At 39.3% G+C, this 15,842-nt stretch overlaps 1 protein-coding gene across 1 annotated transcript; it reads left to right on the top strand.

Annotated features, from left to right (window-relative positions):
• The first annotated feature begins 1,520 nt into the window (after positions 1–1,520).
• On the top strand, positions 1,521–4,676 carry LOC120477777 (L-fucose kinase). Its single transcript, XM_039669593.2, has 5 exons — positions 1,521–1,571; positions 1,730–1,942; positions 2,021–2,120; positions 2,204–2,427; positions 2,637–4,676. Exons 1-5 carry the CDS (start codon positions 1,521–1,523, stop codon positions 2,742–2,744), a joined length of 696 nt encoding a protein of 231 aa, XP_039525527.2. The 3' UTR covers positions 2,745–4,676.
• Positions 4,677–15,842: the final 11,166 nt, after the last annotated feature.

Genomic DNA, 15,842 nt, shown 5'->3' with positions numbered 1-15,842 from the left:
TCGAATGAGTCGTCGCCGCCGCCGCCGCGGAGGGCGCGCGATAAGAGGTTTCATCATGGCTTCTCAATGCCAGAGCTTTCTGCCTCTCCGATGACAGAGCTCCCTCTCCTGGTCACAGCCGGTAACAAGGGTCCTGATACGACGGATCTATGATATATGTGACTGCCTCCTCAATACCAGTGCTCCCAGTCATGGCTGCCCCAGTGATTCCTGCCACAGGCACACCAGAGATTCCTGTTCTTGTCACAAGGTCAGCACTTATGATGACCATCTCAGCCACAACAGTATCCAAGCTCCTCGTTATTTCCGTCCGGTCCACCCTGTCCCAGAAGTTCCCATCATTAGTGCCTCACAGTCAGTTAATAATTCTCGCCACTGCCGGCCCAGAGGTTTGTGTGACGGGGTGCTGAATGATGGCACAATGGATAAGACACATGCCTTTGGTGTGAGAGACCCGTGTTGGAATCCACTGTGAGGCACCAATGTGAGTAAGACACTTAACCCTAGTTGCTCCAGAGCTGTGCGACCTCTGATATACAGTATATAGCAATTGTAAGTCGCTTTGAATAAAAGCGTCAGCTAAATGAATAAATGTAAATTATGTCTCTCTGTTTCAGTTTAAAGCTTCCTACCCTGTCTGTCCCGGACCAGTGGTTCCCGTCATGGCTGTTTGCTCCTAGAAGTTCTTGCCATGGACACTTCAGAGGTTCAAATGCCAGAAGTCATCCACCAGTGGCGCTTCCTGACGCCATTAAAACACTCTGGATGATGTTAATAAAAATAACTGTTTAATAACTGTATATGATCAGTGTGATTTATAATATTATTCTCAGACTCATGAGGAAGCAGGCTTATATCAAAGTCCATTCTGATGCTGTTGTTTGTCTTTTTCTTCACTGTATGAACGGCACGTGGATGTTGAATTACCGCCCCCTACAGGATTATACATTTAATAATAATCTGATAAACGGGTTCAAAAAGACATTTACCTTTAAAAACGGTGATTTACAAATATTTAAGTTATAGACAAACTGCTCTGTATGCTACACTTAAAATGATCTACCTGTGCATATCCGTCCGTATCTTTCTTACTGACCATTTGATTTGTTTTTTTTTGTTTTTGTAACTTGAGCAAGTCCAAAAACAAGTACTGTTTTAAATGTCAGCCTTGTATGGTTTTTATATTCACCAAATTTGGGTGTTTCTGCAACTGCGGCCACTTTTGATGGTGTGAGCTTTTCGAAAATGAACTCTCTTAAATGTACACTTTCAATAGTAACATTTGTTTACTAACAGTATCCGACAAAGTAGATGGATGCATCAAATGAAAAATTAATCAACTAAAATGTCACAACTTCCAACGCATCTCAAATCACGTGAATTTGAACAGTAACAATAATATGAAGGCAAAGTAAAAATAGGTTTCCAATGCTGTTTTTAATGCACATTATTTAATTTACACTCATATAACACTGTCACATGGCACCCGTTTATAGTCAGATAGACACTAGAGGACCTGAATGGCAAGACACAATGCAAGATCCTTTTTTCTGAAGACAGAAAAGCAGAAAGTAGGCTACCTATAATCTACAGCAGTCAACATTTGAAGTGGATCAAAACCTTTCATCAAATTTATACGTTAAATTTTTGAACAATACCCATTCTTGTCTTAGGATAACTTTGATTAACTTTTGAATTTGATTAACAGGCTGAATTTGAAGGCATTTAGTACTGTATATGTGCTGCTGTTTTAGGTGGTGGATGGCAGGATCAGGTCGGCGGGCTGTTTGGAGGAGTGAAGCTGGCTGGATCTGCCGCTCAGTTACCGCTGAGAGTGGAAGTAGAACAGCTCTCTCTTCCTCAACACTTCCTGTCTGTCCTGCAGCAGCATCTTCTTCTGGTTTACACTGGAAAGACGCGTTTAGCACGGAACCTTCTGCAGGTACGAGCGGCTGATGGTGACGCTCAGACTTCATGAACGCGGTGTAGTGTGTCACTGGATCTCTGCGTGTGTGTGTAGGACGTGGTGCGGAGCTGGTATGCGCGTTTACCCTCCATCGTACGGAACGCAGAGCAGCTGGTGACCAATGCAGAGGAGTGTGCTGAAGCCTGCAGAGAGGGTGAGACACACACACACACACACACACACACACACACACACACACACCAGATCCAGATGGAGGCTTTGATCTCTTTCTCTCAGGATCTCTCCTCAGGTTGGGGGAGTGTATGGACACATACTGGCAGCAGAAGAAGCTGATGGCTCCAGGCTGTGAGCCGGCGGCAGTGAGATCCATGATGAACGCTCTTCGGCCGCTGAGTTTAGGACAGAGTCTGGCAGGAGCAGGAGGAGGAGGATTCCTGTTCTTACTCACCCGTGAGCCTCAGCAGAAGACACCAGTGACCGAGATTCTCACAAACATACAGGTGAGCCTGAGAAACTGGTTCAACCACTACAGAATGAGAACATGTCAAGGGGAATGGTTGTTTTAACCCTTTCTAAACTGATATGTTTAGAAGCACTTCTCTCAGAATGATGTGCAATTTAAACTGGTTTTAGTGTCCTAGTAAAAACAGAAATGGTGAAAGTAAAATGTATTTTCTCAATAGTGTTGGTCCTGCTGTTGTTTTGACAGGGCATTAATTCCTTCAGTGTTCATTCAGTGGAGCTGGACATGGACGGGATCTCAGTCATTCAGAAGAGCTCTGAACATCCTGAACAACAGCAGACGACTTACATCTGACTGCCTAATAACAATTAAACTGATATTATTTATGTAAATATAACATTTATAAACATTTGTTTCATAAACACTCACCTAAAGGATTATTAGGAACACCTGTTGTTTTTAATTTCTCATTAATGTAATTATCTAATCAACCAATCACATGGCAGTTGCTTCAATGTATTTAGTGGTGTGGTCCTGGTCAAGACAATCTCCTGAACTCCAAACTGAATGTCAGAATAGGAAAGAAAGGTGATTTAAGCAATTTTGAGCGTGGCATGGTTGTTGGTGCCAGACGGGCCGGTCTGAGTATTTCACAATCTGCTCAGTTACTGGGATTCTCACAACAGCCATTTCTAGGGTTTATAAAGAATGGAGTGAAAAGGGAAAAACATCCAGTATGTGGCAGTCCTGTGGGCGAAAATGCCTTGATGATGCTAGAGGTCAGAGGAGAATGGGCCGACTGATTCAAGCTGATAGAAGAGCAACTTTGACTGAAATAACCACTCGTTACAACCGAGGTATGCAGCAAAGCATTTGTGAAGCCACAATGCGCACAACCTTGAGGCGGATGGGCTACAACAGGAGAAGACCCCACCGGGTACCACTCATCTCCACTACAAATAGGAAAAAGAGACTACAATTTGCAAGAGCTCACCAAAATTGGACAGTTGAAGACTGGAAACATGTTGCCTGGTCTGACGAGTCTCGATTTCTGTTGAGACATTCAGATGGTAGAGTCAATTTGGCGTAAACAGAATGAGAACATGGATCCATCATGCCTTGTTACCACTGTGCAGGCTGCTGGTGGTGGTGTAATGGTGTGCGGGATGTTTTCTTGGCACACTTTAGGCCTCTTAGTGCCAATTGGGCATCGTTTAAATGCCACGGCCTACCTGAGCATTGTTTCTGACCATGTCCATCCCTTTATGGCCACCATGTACACATCCTCTGATGGCTACTTCGAGCAGGATAATGCACCATGTCACAAAGCTCGAATCATTTCAAATTGGTTTCTTGAACATGTCAATGAGTTCACTGTACTAAAATGGCCCCACAGTCACCAGATCTCAACCCAATAGAGCATCTTTGGGATGTGGTGGAACGGGAGCTTCGTGTCCTGGATGTTCATCCCACAAATCTCCATCAACTGCAAGATGCTATCCTATCAATATGGGCCAACATTTCTAAAGAATGCTGTTGAATCAATGCCACGTAGAATTAAGGCAGTTCTGAAGGCGAAAGGGGGTCAAACACAGTATTAGTATGGTGTTCCTAATAATCCTTTAGGTGAGTGTGTGTGTATATATATATATATATATATATATATATATATATATGTAGTCTTAGTCTAATAAAATTAGGACATTTTTAAAATATATAGCACAGCTGTTTAATGAGGCAGCAATATATGATCGATGAGAATAAAAAAGGCTATTGATAATCTTTCATTGCGCAAAAGTATTATGATATGATGACGCTGAATGGAGAATGACAGCTGCAGCGGAGGGAAAAGTTTATGTGAACTTAAAGTAAAAATATATATATGTACGCACGTCAGCAAGATGTCCTCATATCCTTAGCTCTGATGATTCAGAATGTTTCAGGCAACCCACTGTAATTCTGTACATCCCAGGCACTTGGACATCTAACCAGTAGTTCAGATGCATGTTGTTACAGCGCTGACTGTAGATGTATATTGAAGTCCTATATGATGCTACTTCAACAGTAACAGCAGAGTGTCCTATAGTAGACAGACATGGTCAAAAACTTAAACTCAACATGATTCTATGGACTTAATTAATGCACATACCAGGGGCCTCATTTCTAAAGACGTGGATAGATTGATCCTCTAAATACATTCAGTATGATAGTTTCCAAAATCCTCAGTGTTGTTACGTGGTGCACACAGTAAAAATGATACGCCAATACACACTTCCTACAGACTTATATTTGGACTCAGGGATTCTCTGTCTTGCACCTCTGCCACAATCTCCTGCTCTCCGATCTTGGCACTGAAGTGGCAGACAGCAGCATCAGCCAATGAACAAGGCCTCCAGGTGGCGCTCTTCCTCATTCACATACAGCAGAGTGGAGGAGACTGTGGAGACATGATCCTGAACACGGACCTCCACTGAGATGCTCTTCAGAGGCACTGAGTCACACAAACCAACAGAACAAGAACAACATCACAAAACGTCCATTAGACTCTCTATATTAGCATCAGGCGCGTCGTTAGACATGGGCGTTCGGGGCTTCAGCCCCGGATGTTTTTTTATAGCCCCGGATCTCAAATAAATAAATGAATAAATAAATAAATAAATATATATATATATATATATTGATCATTATTATTAAATTGTAATAATTTTGTATTTATTTTTTTTAAAAATTAGCCGGTATTTTAATCTATCCTTGGGAATAATGTATTAAAGACGTTCAAGCAGATCAAATTTACTATGGTTACGGTTACACAGTACGCTTGAGTTTAGATTGCGCACCAGAGGAGAGAGAGAGTGCCTGAAAGAGCAATCGGTTAACTTACAGCTTTAGGGCTTGACTGCAATTGTTGTTTGTGCCTTCATTAGACACTTTTTAAAAAGTCAAATAAGGAGTCATGAAGAACGATACGAGGCCGATGAGGGGCAAGAAGAGTTATCTAATTTACTGGCGCCGTTCCCTCATCAAAGCTCAGGTCGGTGAACAAAACCATAAATAGGGCTATACTGCCTTCTTGTGTCAAATTATATTTCTAGATTAATTTTTCCAACAAATAAAACCAAACCCGCAATAAAAACCCATCCAATACACCTTTGAACTCAACAGACTCAGTGGCTCAGTTGATAAAGCATTGGGCTTTAATCAAGAAGACCTGAGTTCAAATCCCATTCTTGCTTACGTTAAATTGTTGTGATTATATCAAACAAAGTGGCCAAAACAACATTTCTCCAACCTGGTATCACGACAAGACGTGTAGATGTCACGGTTTAACCCCTTCAAACGTGAAACTTACACTAAACTGAAACTTAAACTTATCATAACGACCTATTGGTTTTCATTAAACCGAGAAAAATGGGATTTTGTTTTATTAACGATCACTGAGAAATGGTCTATTATTTAAAATGCAAAAAACATTTATTATTTTCAAGGTGAAAAGGATTAATTTGCCTCGATCCACGCAGAAAAAAAAGTCTAAATGTCACGTTTTTAATGAAGAAGCCTAAATGGTCCACTTTGGAAAACGTGTAGATGTCACGGTTTAACCCCCTCAAATGTGAAACTTACACGTTTGCCTTAACACGCTCCAGTGGAGAGATACCCATGTTGACCTATTCTACACGCAATCGCCTCTGCCATAACGACCTATTGGTTTTCATTAAACCAAGAAAAATGGAATTTTGTTTTATTTACGATCACTGAGAAATGTTCTATTATCCCTGCTGAAAAAAACAACAGAAACCATTACAGAAATGCACATTTTCCAAAGTGGACCAGCGTGATTAATTCACGTCTTGTCGTGATACCGGGTTGGAGAAATTTTGTTTTTGCCACTTTGTTTGATATAATCACAACAATTTAACGTAAGCAAGAATGGGATTTGAACTCAGGTCTCCTTGATTAAAGCCCAACGCTTTATCGCCACTGAGTCTTTTGAGTTCAAGAGTGTTTTGGATGGGTTTTTATTGCAGGTTTGGTTTTATTTGTTGGAAAAATAAATCTGGAAATATAATTTGACACAAGAGGGCAGTATAGCCCTATTTATGGTTTTGAGTTTAAACTATCACAATCAGTTAAACCGTGACATCTAGCCTACACGTTTTCCAAAGTGGACCATTTAGGCTGCTTCATTAAAAACGTGACATTTAGACGTTTTTTTTCGGCGTGGATCGAGGCAAATGAGTCCTTTTCACCTTGAAAATAATAATTTTGCATTTAAAAAAATAGACCATTTCTCAGTGATCGTCAAGAAAACAAAATCCCATTTTTCTCGGTTTAATGAAAACCAATAGGTCATTATGGTAAGTTTAAGGGGGGGAAGAGAAATTCAAGAAGTCATAGGTTCGAATCCACACGTCACATACAATTTCTTTTTCCGATTGTTTCGGTTCTAAGTTTGATTTAGAAAGTAGTGTGTGTGGATTTTTAGCGGTCGTTTTATTTCTGAGTTTATTTTTTCTTTTTAGAGTAAACCATTTGAATTCATTATAAAATTTCATCCATAATACTAAGATTTATTAAGTTAATGATTTCCTATATGGGCAAAATAACCCCCTTATTACTGCATTCACACTAGGCTATATTAATATACTATTTCATTGAGAGTGAAAAGGAACAGCAACTTGACACTGAATTTCATTAGATGCAATAAAACAAATAAATACAACACACCAGTATTCATAGAGAAACAAATTTATTAACTATATGAATATTAGAAAAATGTGGAAAAGTACTGAATTCACCATATGGAAAATAAGAACACAAACATAAAAATAAGTTTAAAACGAATATAATATTTCCATATGTGTTATTGTGTAAGTATACATCCTCATACATACCCACACATTTTTGTATTTTACATAATATTGTTTTCATAATAATAATAAAAATACAAGATAAAAAAGTGCACAGTATAATACTTTAAAATTAAATATGGCTGAAAGATAAAAAACAGAGCAGAGCCAACCAAAAGAGCAAAATGAATGAATCACACAGGCACACAAGCGTTATTTTCTTATATTTTGTAACCACTGCTCCTTAGTGATTGTTTCTTTATTCTATTAAGAATTTTATTTTCTGCCCTGACACCTAGGATAAAGAATCCAGTGTCCAAAAATGCTGGTACTGTTCTTTTTCTCTGATTTGTCAAAAATTACTTTATTTTTGTCCAGAAGCCTTGTAATTTTACCAAAAACATTGTGAACTGCATTCATCAAAATATATTTACCTGTGTATACTGCAGGTGGAGTGAAGCTAGGGATTAATTTCCTTCCATACAACTTATTGGGGTTCTCATTGACAGAGTAAACCAGCTCCCCTGTGTAAGTACGCAGGGTTGAACTTCCACCTGCAACAGCAGCTGCAGCCCGGTCCTGATTCCAGCGTAATAAACCTTCCAGGAGGTAAATCTGGAAGTTCAGGCTGTTTGTGCGGTTCCCTAGAAAAGGAAATAGAAACCCAAACATTGTTTTGAGAAACTTCAAAAGAGAAAATATTATCTGTTAACTGTAAATATCTAAATCAACAGGAATTAGTTACAAGATGTGGTATATTCTGTCAAGACAAACCTGGAATAAATCTGTTTAGGTGGCAGTGAAATGATTCCAGGGATGTGGACCCTCTGGCACACTGGTACGTTTTTAGAACCATCCCACCCTTGTTTATGGTTCCTGTTTCTGTGTAGAGTGGCACATCTGGAGGGTCCCGGATACAGGTGACGTGCCGTCTCTGGACACGCCAGATGTGTTCCATCCTTCCTCACACTGTCAAGGAGAGGAACACCAAGGGCATCATTCCCCTTGCCACCCATGAGCTCTCTGATGAGCGTATCAAGGAGACGGATAGTGGTTTCCTCTCCTCGTGTTCTCCTCCTGCAGTGTTGGGCACTCATCTTTGCTTATATGACGGTCAAGCTCTGCCACCGTCATTGCAGGCCAGCCCTGTTGGGTGAGTTGCTCCCTCTTGGCCCTTCTCAGCAGAGTGAGATCCCCTGCGTGCCACTCAAAAATACAGGATGACAACCTAGACATAAAAGTAGGGTACAACTGGTGGGCATCAGTGGTGCACCCTCCTGCCAGACGTCGCATAAAATGCCAAATGTCTAGGCGGACAATGACATTGGGCCAGCTGCAGAACCGCCTCTTCAGTTTAGTCTCTCCCACTTCCTTGCAACAGTCACAGTCCACATACAGGATAGTGGGAGGATCAGCACCCAGCCCCTTCATTCGCAGTCAGGACACTCATCAGCACCTGACCTACCTCATTGCCTACTGAGGTAAGCCACTGTGCTGTGCCTTTCGCAGGCCCACTCAACTTCTGATCTAAAAGAAAAAAAATAAACATAGCAAAAAATGCAACATACATCCAAATCAGTAACATCTAAAAAATAAAGCTATTTTGGTCTAACAATTCATTATAGATAGGAGTGCAGTCATTAAAGCAGCTCCTCTAACCTTCTTAATTGAATCCATTTTTAAAAAATTTATTTTTAAAACCTTGACTTTTCAAACTGAAAAGTTTTGTCATAGTCAGTGATAGCAAAACGTGCAACACTATAGGAAAATGTTGAGATGTTTCAATGTCTGCAGTGATACCTGCAGAAAGGTCTGCTTACCATTGACAATGTCAGTTTGGCTTTCTTTGCAGGATGTGAGACATCACTGATGGAGGGTGTGCTTTGGGCAGGGGTGCGCTGTGATGCGTACACTGTGACTGGTGGATTAACCTGTGATACATGCATTAAGATATATCAGACAAATGATATTATACACTCCTTAAAATGCCTAATTTTAGATATAAAGACACATTGATATTGCAAACACGTCTATCTAGTTATGCAACTTAAACTAGGCTAATTGTTTAAAAGTTACCTTGTGAAATCCACAAATACAGTTCTGAGCTTCCTTCAGAAGGGTGGTCTGGCCCCTCATTTGCAGAGGGCATTTTTCTATCTGTGAACATAAAGTGTAGCAATGACACTGTAGTCCATGTTATCTCAAAACAGGCATACGTCATCTTAATTATATCAATATTACAATGTATTTAGAACAACAAAAAACAGTGTTACCCCTTTCGTTTTTTTCCATTTTTGCACTCAAAAAACACTGGTAACACTGTCGTTTTTTTTTTTCGGGTCGAAATTTTGAATTTCGATATCTCAGCTCTGGAAGGGTCTAGAGCCTCCATTTTTGCACTCAGGTCAAAGTCTCGTGGCCCTTTATCAGAATCCAGAGTTTTAAGAAGATTGGAGAAACTTAATTTTTCGCCCAAAAATGAAAAAAAACGAAAGGGGTAACACTGTGGTTTTTTTTTTTCGGGTCGAAATTTTGAATTTCGATATCTCAGCTCTGGAAGGGTCTAGAGCCTCCATTTTTGCGCTCAGGTCAAAGTTTCGTGGCCCTTTATCAGAATCCAGAGTTTTAAGAAGATTGGAGAAACTTAATTTTTCACCCAAAAATGAAAAAAAAAAAACGAAAGGGGTAACACTGTTGTTTTTTTTCGGGTCGAAATTTTGAATTTCGATATCTCAGCTCTGGAAGGGTCTAGAGCCTCCATTTTTGCACTCAAGTCAAAGTCTCGTGGCCCTCTATCAGAATCCAGAGTTTTAAGAAGATTGGAGAAACTTAATTTTTCGCCCAAAAATGAAAAAAAAAAAAACGAAAGGGGTAACACTGTCGTTTTTTTTCGGGTCGAAATTTTGAATTTCGATATCTCAGCTCTGGAAGGGTCTAGAGCCTCAATTTTTGCACTCAGGTCAAAGTCGCGTGGCCCTTTATCAGAATCCAGAGTTTTAAGTAGATTGGAGAAACTTAATTTTTCACCCAAAAATGAAAAAAAAAAAAACGAAAGGGGTAACACTGTCGTTTTTTTTTTCGGGTCGAAATTTTGAATTTCGATATCTCAGCTCTGGAAGGGTCTAGAGCCTCCATTTTTGCACTCAAGTCAAAGTCTCGTGGCCCTCTATCAGAATCCAGAGTTTTAAGAAGATTGGAGAAACTTAATTTTTCGCCCAAAAATGAAAAAAAAAAAACGAAAGGGGTAACACTGTCGTTTTTTTTCGGGTCGAAATTTTGAATTTCGATATCTCAACTCTGGAAGGGTCTAGAGCCTCAATTTTTGTACTCAGGTCAAAGTCGCGTGGCCCTTTATCAGAATCCAGAGTTTTAAGTAGATTGGAGAAACTTAATTTTTCACCCAAAAATGAAAAAAAAAAAAAACGAAAGGGGTAACACTGTCGTTTTTTTTTTCGGGTCGAAATTTTGAATTTCGATATCTCAGCTCTGGAAGGGTCTAGAGCCTCCATTTTTGCACTCAGGTCAAAGTCTCGTGGCCCTTTATCAGAATCCAGAGTTTTGAGAAGATTGGAGAAACTTAATTTTTCGCCCAAAAATGAAAAAAAAAAAAACGAAAGGGGTAACACTGTCGTTTTTTTTCGGGTCGAAATTTTGAATTTCGATATCTCAGCTCTGGAAGGGTCTAGAGCCTCAATTTTTGCACTCAGGTCAAAGTCACGTGGCCCTTTATCAGAATCCAGAGTTTTAAGTAGATTGGAGAAACTTAATTTTTCACCCAAAAATGAAAAAAAAAAAACGAAAGGGGTAACACTGTCGTTTTTTTTTTCGGGTCGAAATTTTGAATTTCGATATCTCAGCTCTGGAAGGGTCTAGAGCCTCCATTTTTGCACTCAGGTCAAAGTCTCGTGGCCCTTTATCAGAATCCAGAGTTTTAAGAAGATTGGAGAAACTTAATTTTTCACCCAAAAATGAAAAAAAAACGAAAGGGGTAACACTGTCGTTTTTTTTTTTCGGGTCGAAATTTTGAATTTCGATATCTCAGCTCTGGAAGGGTCTAGAGCCTCCATTTTTGCACTCAGGTCAAAGTCTCGTGGCCCTTTATCAGAATCCAGAGTTTTAAGAAGATTGGAGAAACTTAATTTTTCACCCAAAAATGAAAAAAAAAAACGAAAGGGGTAACACTGTCGTTTTTTTTTTCGGGTCGAAATTTTGAATTTCGATATCTCAGCTCTGGAAGGGTCTAGAGCCTCCATTTTTGCACTCAGGTCAAAGTCTCGTGGCCCTCTATCAGAATCCAGAGTTTTAAGAAGATTGGAGAAACTTAATTTTTCGCCCAAAAATGAAAAAAAAAAAAAAAACGAAAGGGGTAACACTATCGTTTTTTTTCGGGTCGAAATTTTGAATTTCGATATCTCAGCTCTGGAAGGGTCTAGAGCCTCAATTTTTGCACTCAGGTCAAAGTCGCGTGGCCCTTTATCAGAATCCAGAGTTTTAAGTAGATTGGAGAAACTTAATTTTTCACCCAAAAATGAAAAAAAAAAGCGAAAGGGGTAACACTGTCGATTTTTTTTCGGGTCGAAATTTTGAATTTCGATATCTCAGCTCTGGAAGGGTCTAGAGCCTCCATTTTTGCACTCAGGTCAAAGTCTCGTGGCCCTTTATCAGAATCCAGAGTTTTAAGAAGATTGGAGAAACTTAATTTTTCACCCAAAAATGAAAAAAAAAACGAAAGGGGTAACACTGTCGTTTTTTTTTTTCGGGTCGAAATTTTGAATTTCGATATCTCAGCTCTGGAAGGGTCTAGAGCCTCCATTTTTGCACTCAGGTCAAAGTCTCGTGGCCCTTTATCAGAATCCAGAGTTTTAAGAAGATTGGAGAAACTTAATTTTTCACCCAAAAATGAAAAAAAAAACGAAAGGGGTAACACTGTCGTTTTTTTTTTCGGGTCGAAATTTTGAATTTCGATATCTCAGCTCTGGAAGGGTCTAGAGCCTCCATTTTTGCACTCAGGTCAAAGTCTCGTGGCCCTTTATCAGAATCCAGAGTTTTAAGAAGAATGGAGAAACTTAATTTTTCACCCAAAAATGAAAAAAAACCGAAAGGGGTAACACTGTCGTTTTTTTTTTTCGGGTCGAAATTTTGAATTTTGATATCTCAGCTCTGGAAGGGTCTAGAGCCTCCATTTTTGCACTCAGGTCAAAGTCTCGTGGCCCTTTATCAGAATCCAGAGTTTTAAGAAGATTGGAGAAACTTAATTTTTCGCCCAAAAATGAAAAAAAAACGAAAGGGGTAACACTGTCGTTTTTTTTTTCGGGTCGAAATTTTGAATTTCGATATCTCAGCTCTGGAAGGGTCTAGAGCCTCCATTTTTGCGCTCAGGTCAAAGTTTCGTGGCCTCTATCAGAATCCAGAGTTTTAAGAAGATTGGAGAAACTTAATTTTTCGCCCAAAAATGAAAAAAAACAAAAGGGGTAACACTGTCGTTTTTTTTTTCTGGTCGAAATTTTGAATTTCGATATCTCAGCTCTGGAAGGGTCTAGAGCCTCCATTTTTGCACTCAGGTCAAAGTCTCGTGGCCCTTTATCAGAATCTAGAGTTTTAAGAAGATTGGAGAAACTTAATTTTTCGCCCAAAAATGAAAAAAAACAAAAGGGGTAACACTGTCGTTTTTTTTTTTCGGGTCGAAAGTTTGAATTTCGATATCTCAGCTCTGGAAGGGTCTAGAGCCTCCATTTTTGCACTCAGGTCAAAGTCTCGTGGCCCTTTATCAGAATCCAGAGTTTTGAGAAGATTGGAGAAACTTACTTTTTCGCCCAAAAATGAAAAAAAACGAAAGGTGTAACACTGTCGTTTTTTTTTCGGGTCGAAATTTTGAATTTCGATTTCTCAGCTCTGGAAGGGTCTAGAGCCTCCATTTTTGCACTCACGTCAAAGTCTCGTGGCCCTTTATCAGAATCCAGAGTTTTAAGAAGATTGGAGAAACTTAATTTTTCGCCCAAAAATGAAAAAAAACAAAAGGGGTAACACTGTCGTTTTTTTTTTCGGGTCGAAATTTTAAATTTCGATATCTCAGCTCTGGAAGGGTCTAGAGCCTCCATTTTTGCACTCAGGTCAAAGTCTCGTGGCCCTTTATTAGAATCCAGAGTTTTGAGAAGATTGGAGAAACTTAATTTTTCGCCCAAAAATGAAAAAAAACGAAAGGGGTAACACTGTCGTTTTTTTTTCGGGTCGAAATTTTGAATTTCGATTTCTCAGCTCTGGAAGGGTCTAGAGCCTCCATTTTTGCACTCAGGTCAAAGTCTCGTGGCCCTTTATCAGAATCCAGAGTTTTAAGAAGATTGGAGAAACTTAATTTTTCGCCCAAAAATGAAAAAAAACGAAAGGGGTAACACTGTCGTTTTTTTTTTCGGGTCGAAATTTTGAATTTCGATATCTCAGCTCTGGAAGGGTCTAGAGCCTCCATTTTTGCACTCAGGTCAAAGTCTCGTGGCCCTTTATCAGAATCCAGAGTTTTAAGAAGATTGGAGAAACTTAATTTTTCGCCCAAAAATGAAAAAAAACGAAAGGGGTAACACTGTCGTTTTTTTTTTCTGGTCGAAATTTTGAATTTCGATATCTCAGCTCTGGAAGGGTCTAGAGCCTCCATTTTTGCACTCAGGTCAAAGTCTCGTGGCCCTTTATCAGAATCCAGAGTTTTAAGAAGATTGGAGAAACTTAATTTTTCGCCCAAAAATGAAAAAAAACAAAAGGGGTAACACTGTCGTTTTTTTTTTTCGGGTCGAAATTTTGAATTTCGATATCTCAGCTCTGGAAGGGTCTAGAGCCTCCATTTTTGCACTCAGGTCAAAGTCTCGTGGCCCTTTATCAGAATCCAGAGTTTTGAGAAGATTGGAGAAACTTAATTTTTAGCCCAAAAATGAAAAAAAACAAAAGGGGTAACACTGTCGTTTTTTTTTTCGGGTCGAAATTTTGAATTTCGATATCTCAGCTCTGGAAGGGTCTAGAGCCTCCATTTTTGCACTCAGGTCAAAGTCTCGTGGCCCTTTATCAGAATTCAGAGTTTTGAGAAGATTGGAGAAACTTAATTTTTCGCCCAAAAATGAAAAAAAACGAAAGGGGTAACACTGTCGTTTTTTTTTCGGGTCGAAATTTTGAATTTCGATTTCTCAGCTCTGGAAGGGTTTAGAGCCTCCATTTTTGCACTCAGGTCAAAGTCTCGTGGCCCTTTATCAGAATCCAGAGTTTTAAGAAGATTGGAGAAACTTAATTTTTCGCCCAAAAATGAAAAAAAAACGAAAGGGGTAACACTGTCGTTTTTTTTTCGGGTCGAAATTTTGAATTTCGATATCTCAGCTCTGGAAGGGTCTAGAGCCTCCATTTTTGCACTCAGGTCAAAGTCTCGTGGCCCTTTATCAGAATCCAGAGTTTTAAGAAGATTGGAGAAACTTAATTTTTCGCCCAAAAATGAAAAAAAACGAAAGGGGTAACACTGTCGTTTTTTTTTTCTGGTCGAAATTTTGAATTTCGATATCTCAGCTCTGGAAGGGTCTAGAGCCTCCATTTTTGCACTCAGGTCAAAGTCTCGTGGCCTTTATCAGAATCCAGAGTTTTAAGAAGATTGGAGAAACTTAATTTTTCGCCCAAAAATGAAAAAAAACGAAAGGGGTAACACTGTCGTTTTTTTTTTTCTGGTCGAAATTTTGAATTTCGATATCTCAGCTCTGGAAGGGTCTAGAGCCTCCATTTTTGCACTCAGGTCAAAGTCTCGTGGCCCTTTATCAGAATCCAGAGTTTTAAGAAGATTGGAGAAACTTAATTTTTCGCCCAAAAATGAAAAAAAAACAAAAGGGGTAACACTGTCGTTTTTTTTTTCTGGTCGAAATTTTGAATTTCGATATCTCAGCTCTGGAAGGGTCTAGAGCCTCCATTTTTGCACTCAGGTCAAAGTCTCTTGGCCCTTTATCAGAATCCAGAGTTTTAAGAAGATTGGAGAAACTTAATTTTTCGCCCAAAAATGAAAAAAAAAGAAAGGGGTAACACTGTCGTTTTTTTTTTTCGGGTCGAAATTTTCGAAATTTTGACAGTGTTACCCCTTTTGTTTTTTTTCATTTTTGGGCGAAAAATTAAGTTTCTCCAATCTTCTTAAAACTCTGGATTCTGATAAAGGGCCACGAGACTTTGACCTGAGTGCAAAAATGGAGGCTCTAGACCCTTCCAGAGCTGAGATATCGAAATTCAAAATTTCGACCAGAAAAAAAAAAACGACAGTGTTACCCCTTTTGTTTTTTTCATTTTTGGGCGAAAAATTAAGTTTCTCCAATCTTCTTAAAACTCTGGATTCTGATAAAGGGCCACGAGACTTTGACCTGAGTGCAAAAATGGAGGCTCTAGACCCTTCCAGAGCTGAGATATCGAAATTCAAAATTTCGACCCGAAAAAAAAAACGACAGTGTTACCCCTTTCGTTTTTTTTTTCATTTTTGGGTGAAAAATTAAGTTTCTCCAATCTTCTTAAAACTCTGGATTCTGATAAAGGCCACGAGACTTTGACCTGAGTGCAAAAATGGAGGCTCTAGACCCTTCCAGAGCTGAGATATCGAAATTCA

This window comes from Pimephales promelas, chromosome 25 (assembly GCF_988280905.1).
Source record: "Pimephales promelas chromosome 25, fPimPro1.hap1.1, whole genome shotgun sequence".
Taxonomy (NCBI): Eukaryota; Metazoa; Chordata; class Actinopteri; order Cypriniformes; family Leuciscidae; genus Pimephales; species Pimephales promelas.
Note: the sequence above shows the minus strand (reverse complement) of the source record. Positions and strands in the feature narration are given on the sequence as shown.

What these genes read in the sequence shown, in the direction of transcription:
- LOC120477777 (XM_039669593.2), top strand. Translation starts at nt 1,521, where the DNA reads ATGGCAAGACACAATGCAAGATCCTTTTTTCTGAAGACAGAAAAGCAG. An exon ending in TGAAGACAGAAAAGCAGAAA is followed by an intron (nt 1,572 to 1,729) that starts GTAGGCTACCTA and finishes GAAGGCATTTAG; the next exon opens with TACTGTATATGTGCTGCTGT. An exon ending in TGCTGAAGCCTGCAGAGAGG is followed by an intron (nt 2,121 to 2,203) that starts GTGAGACACACA and finishes TCTTTCTCTCAG; the next exon opens with GATCTCTCCTCAGGTTGGGG.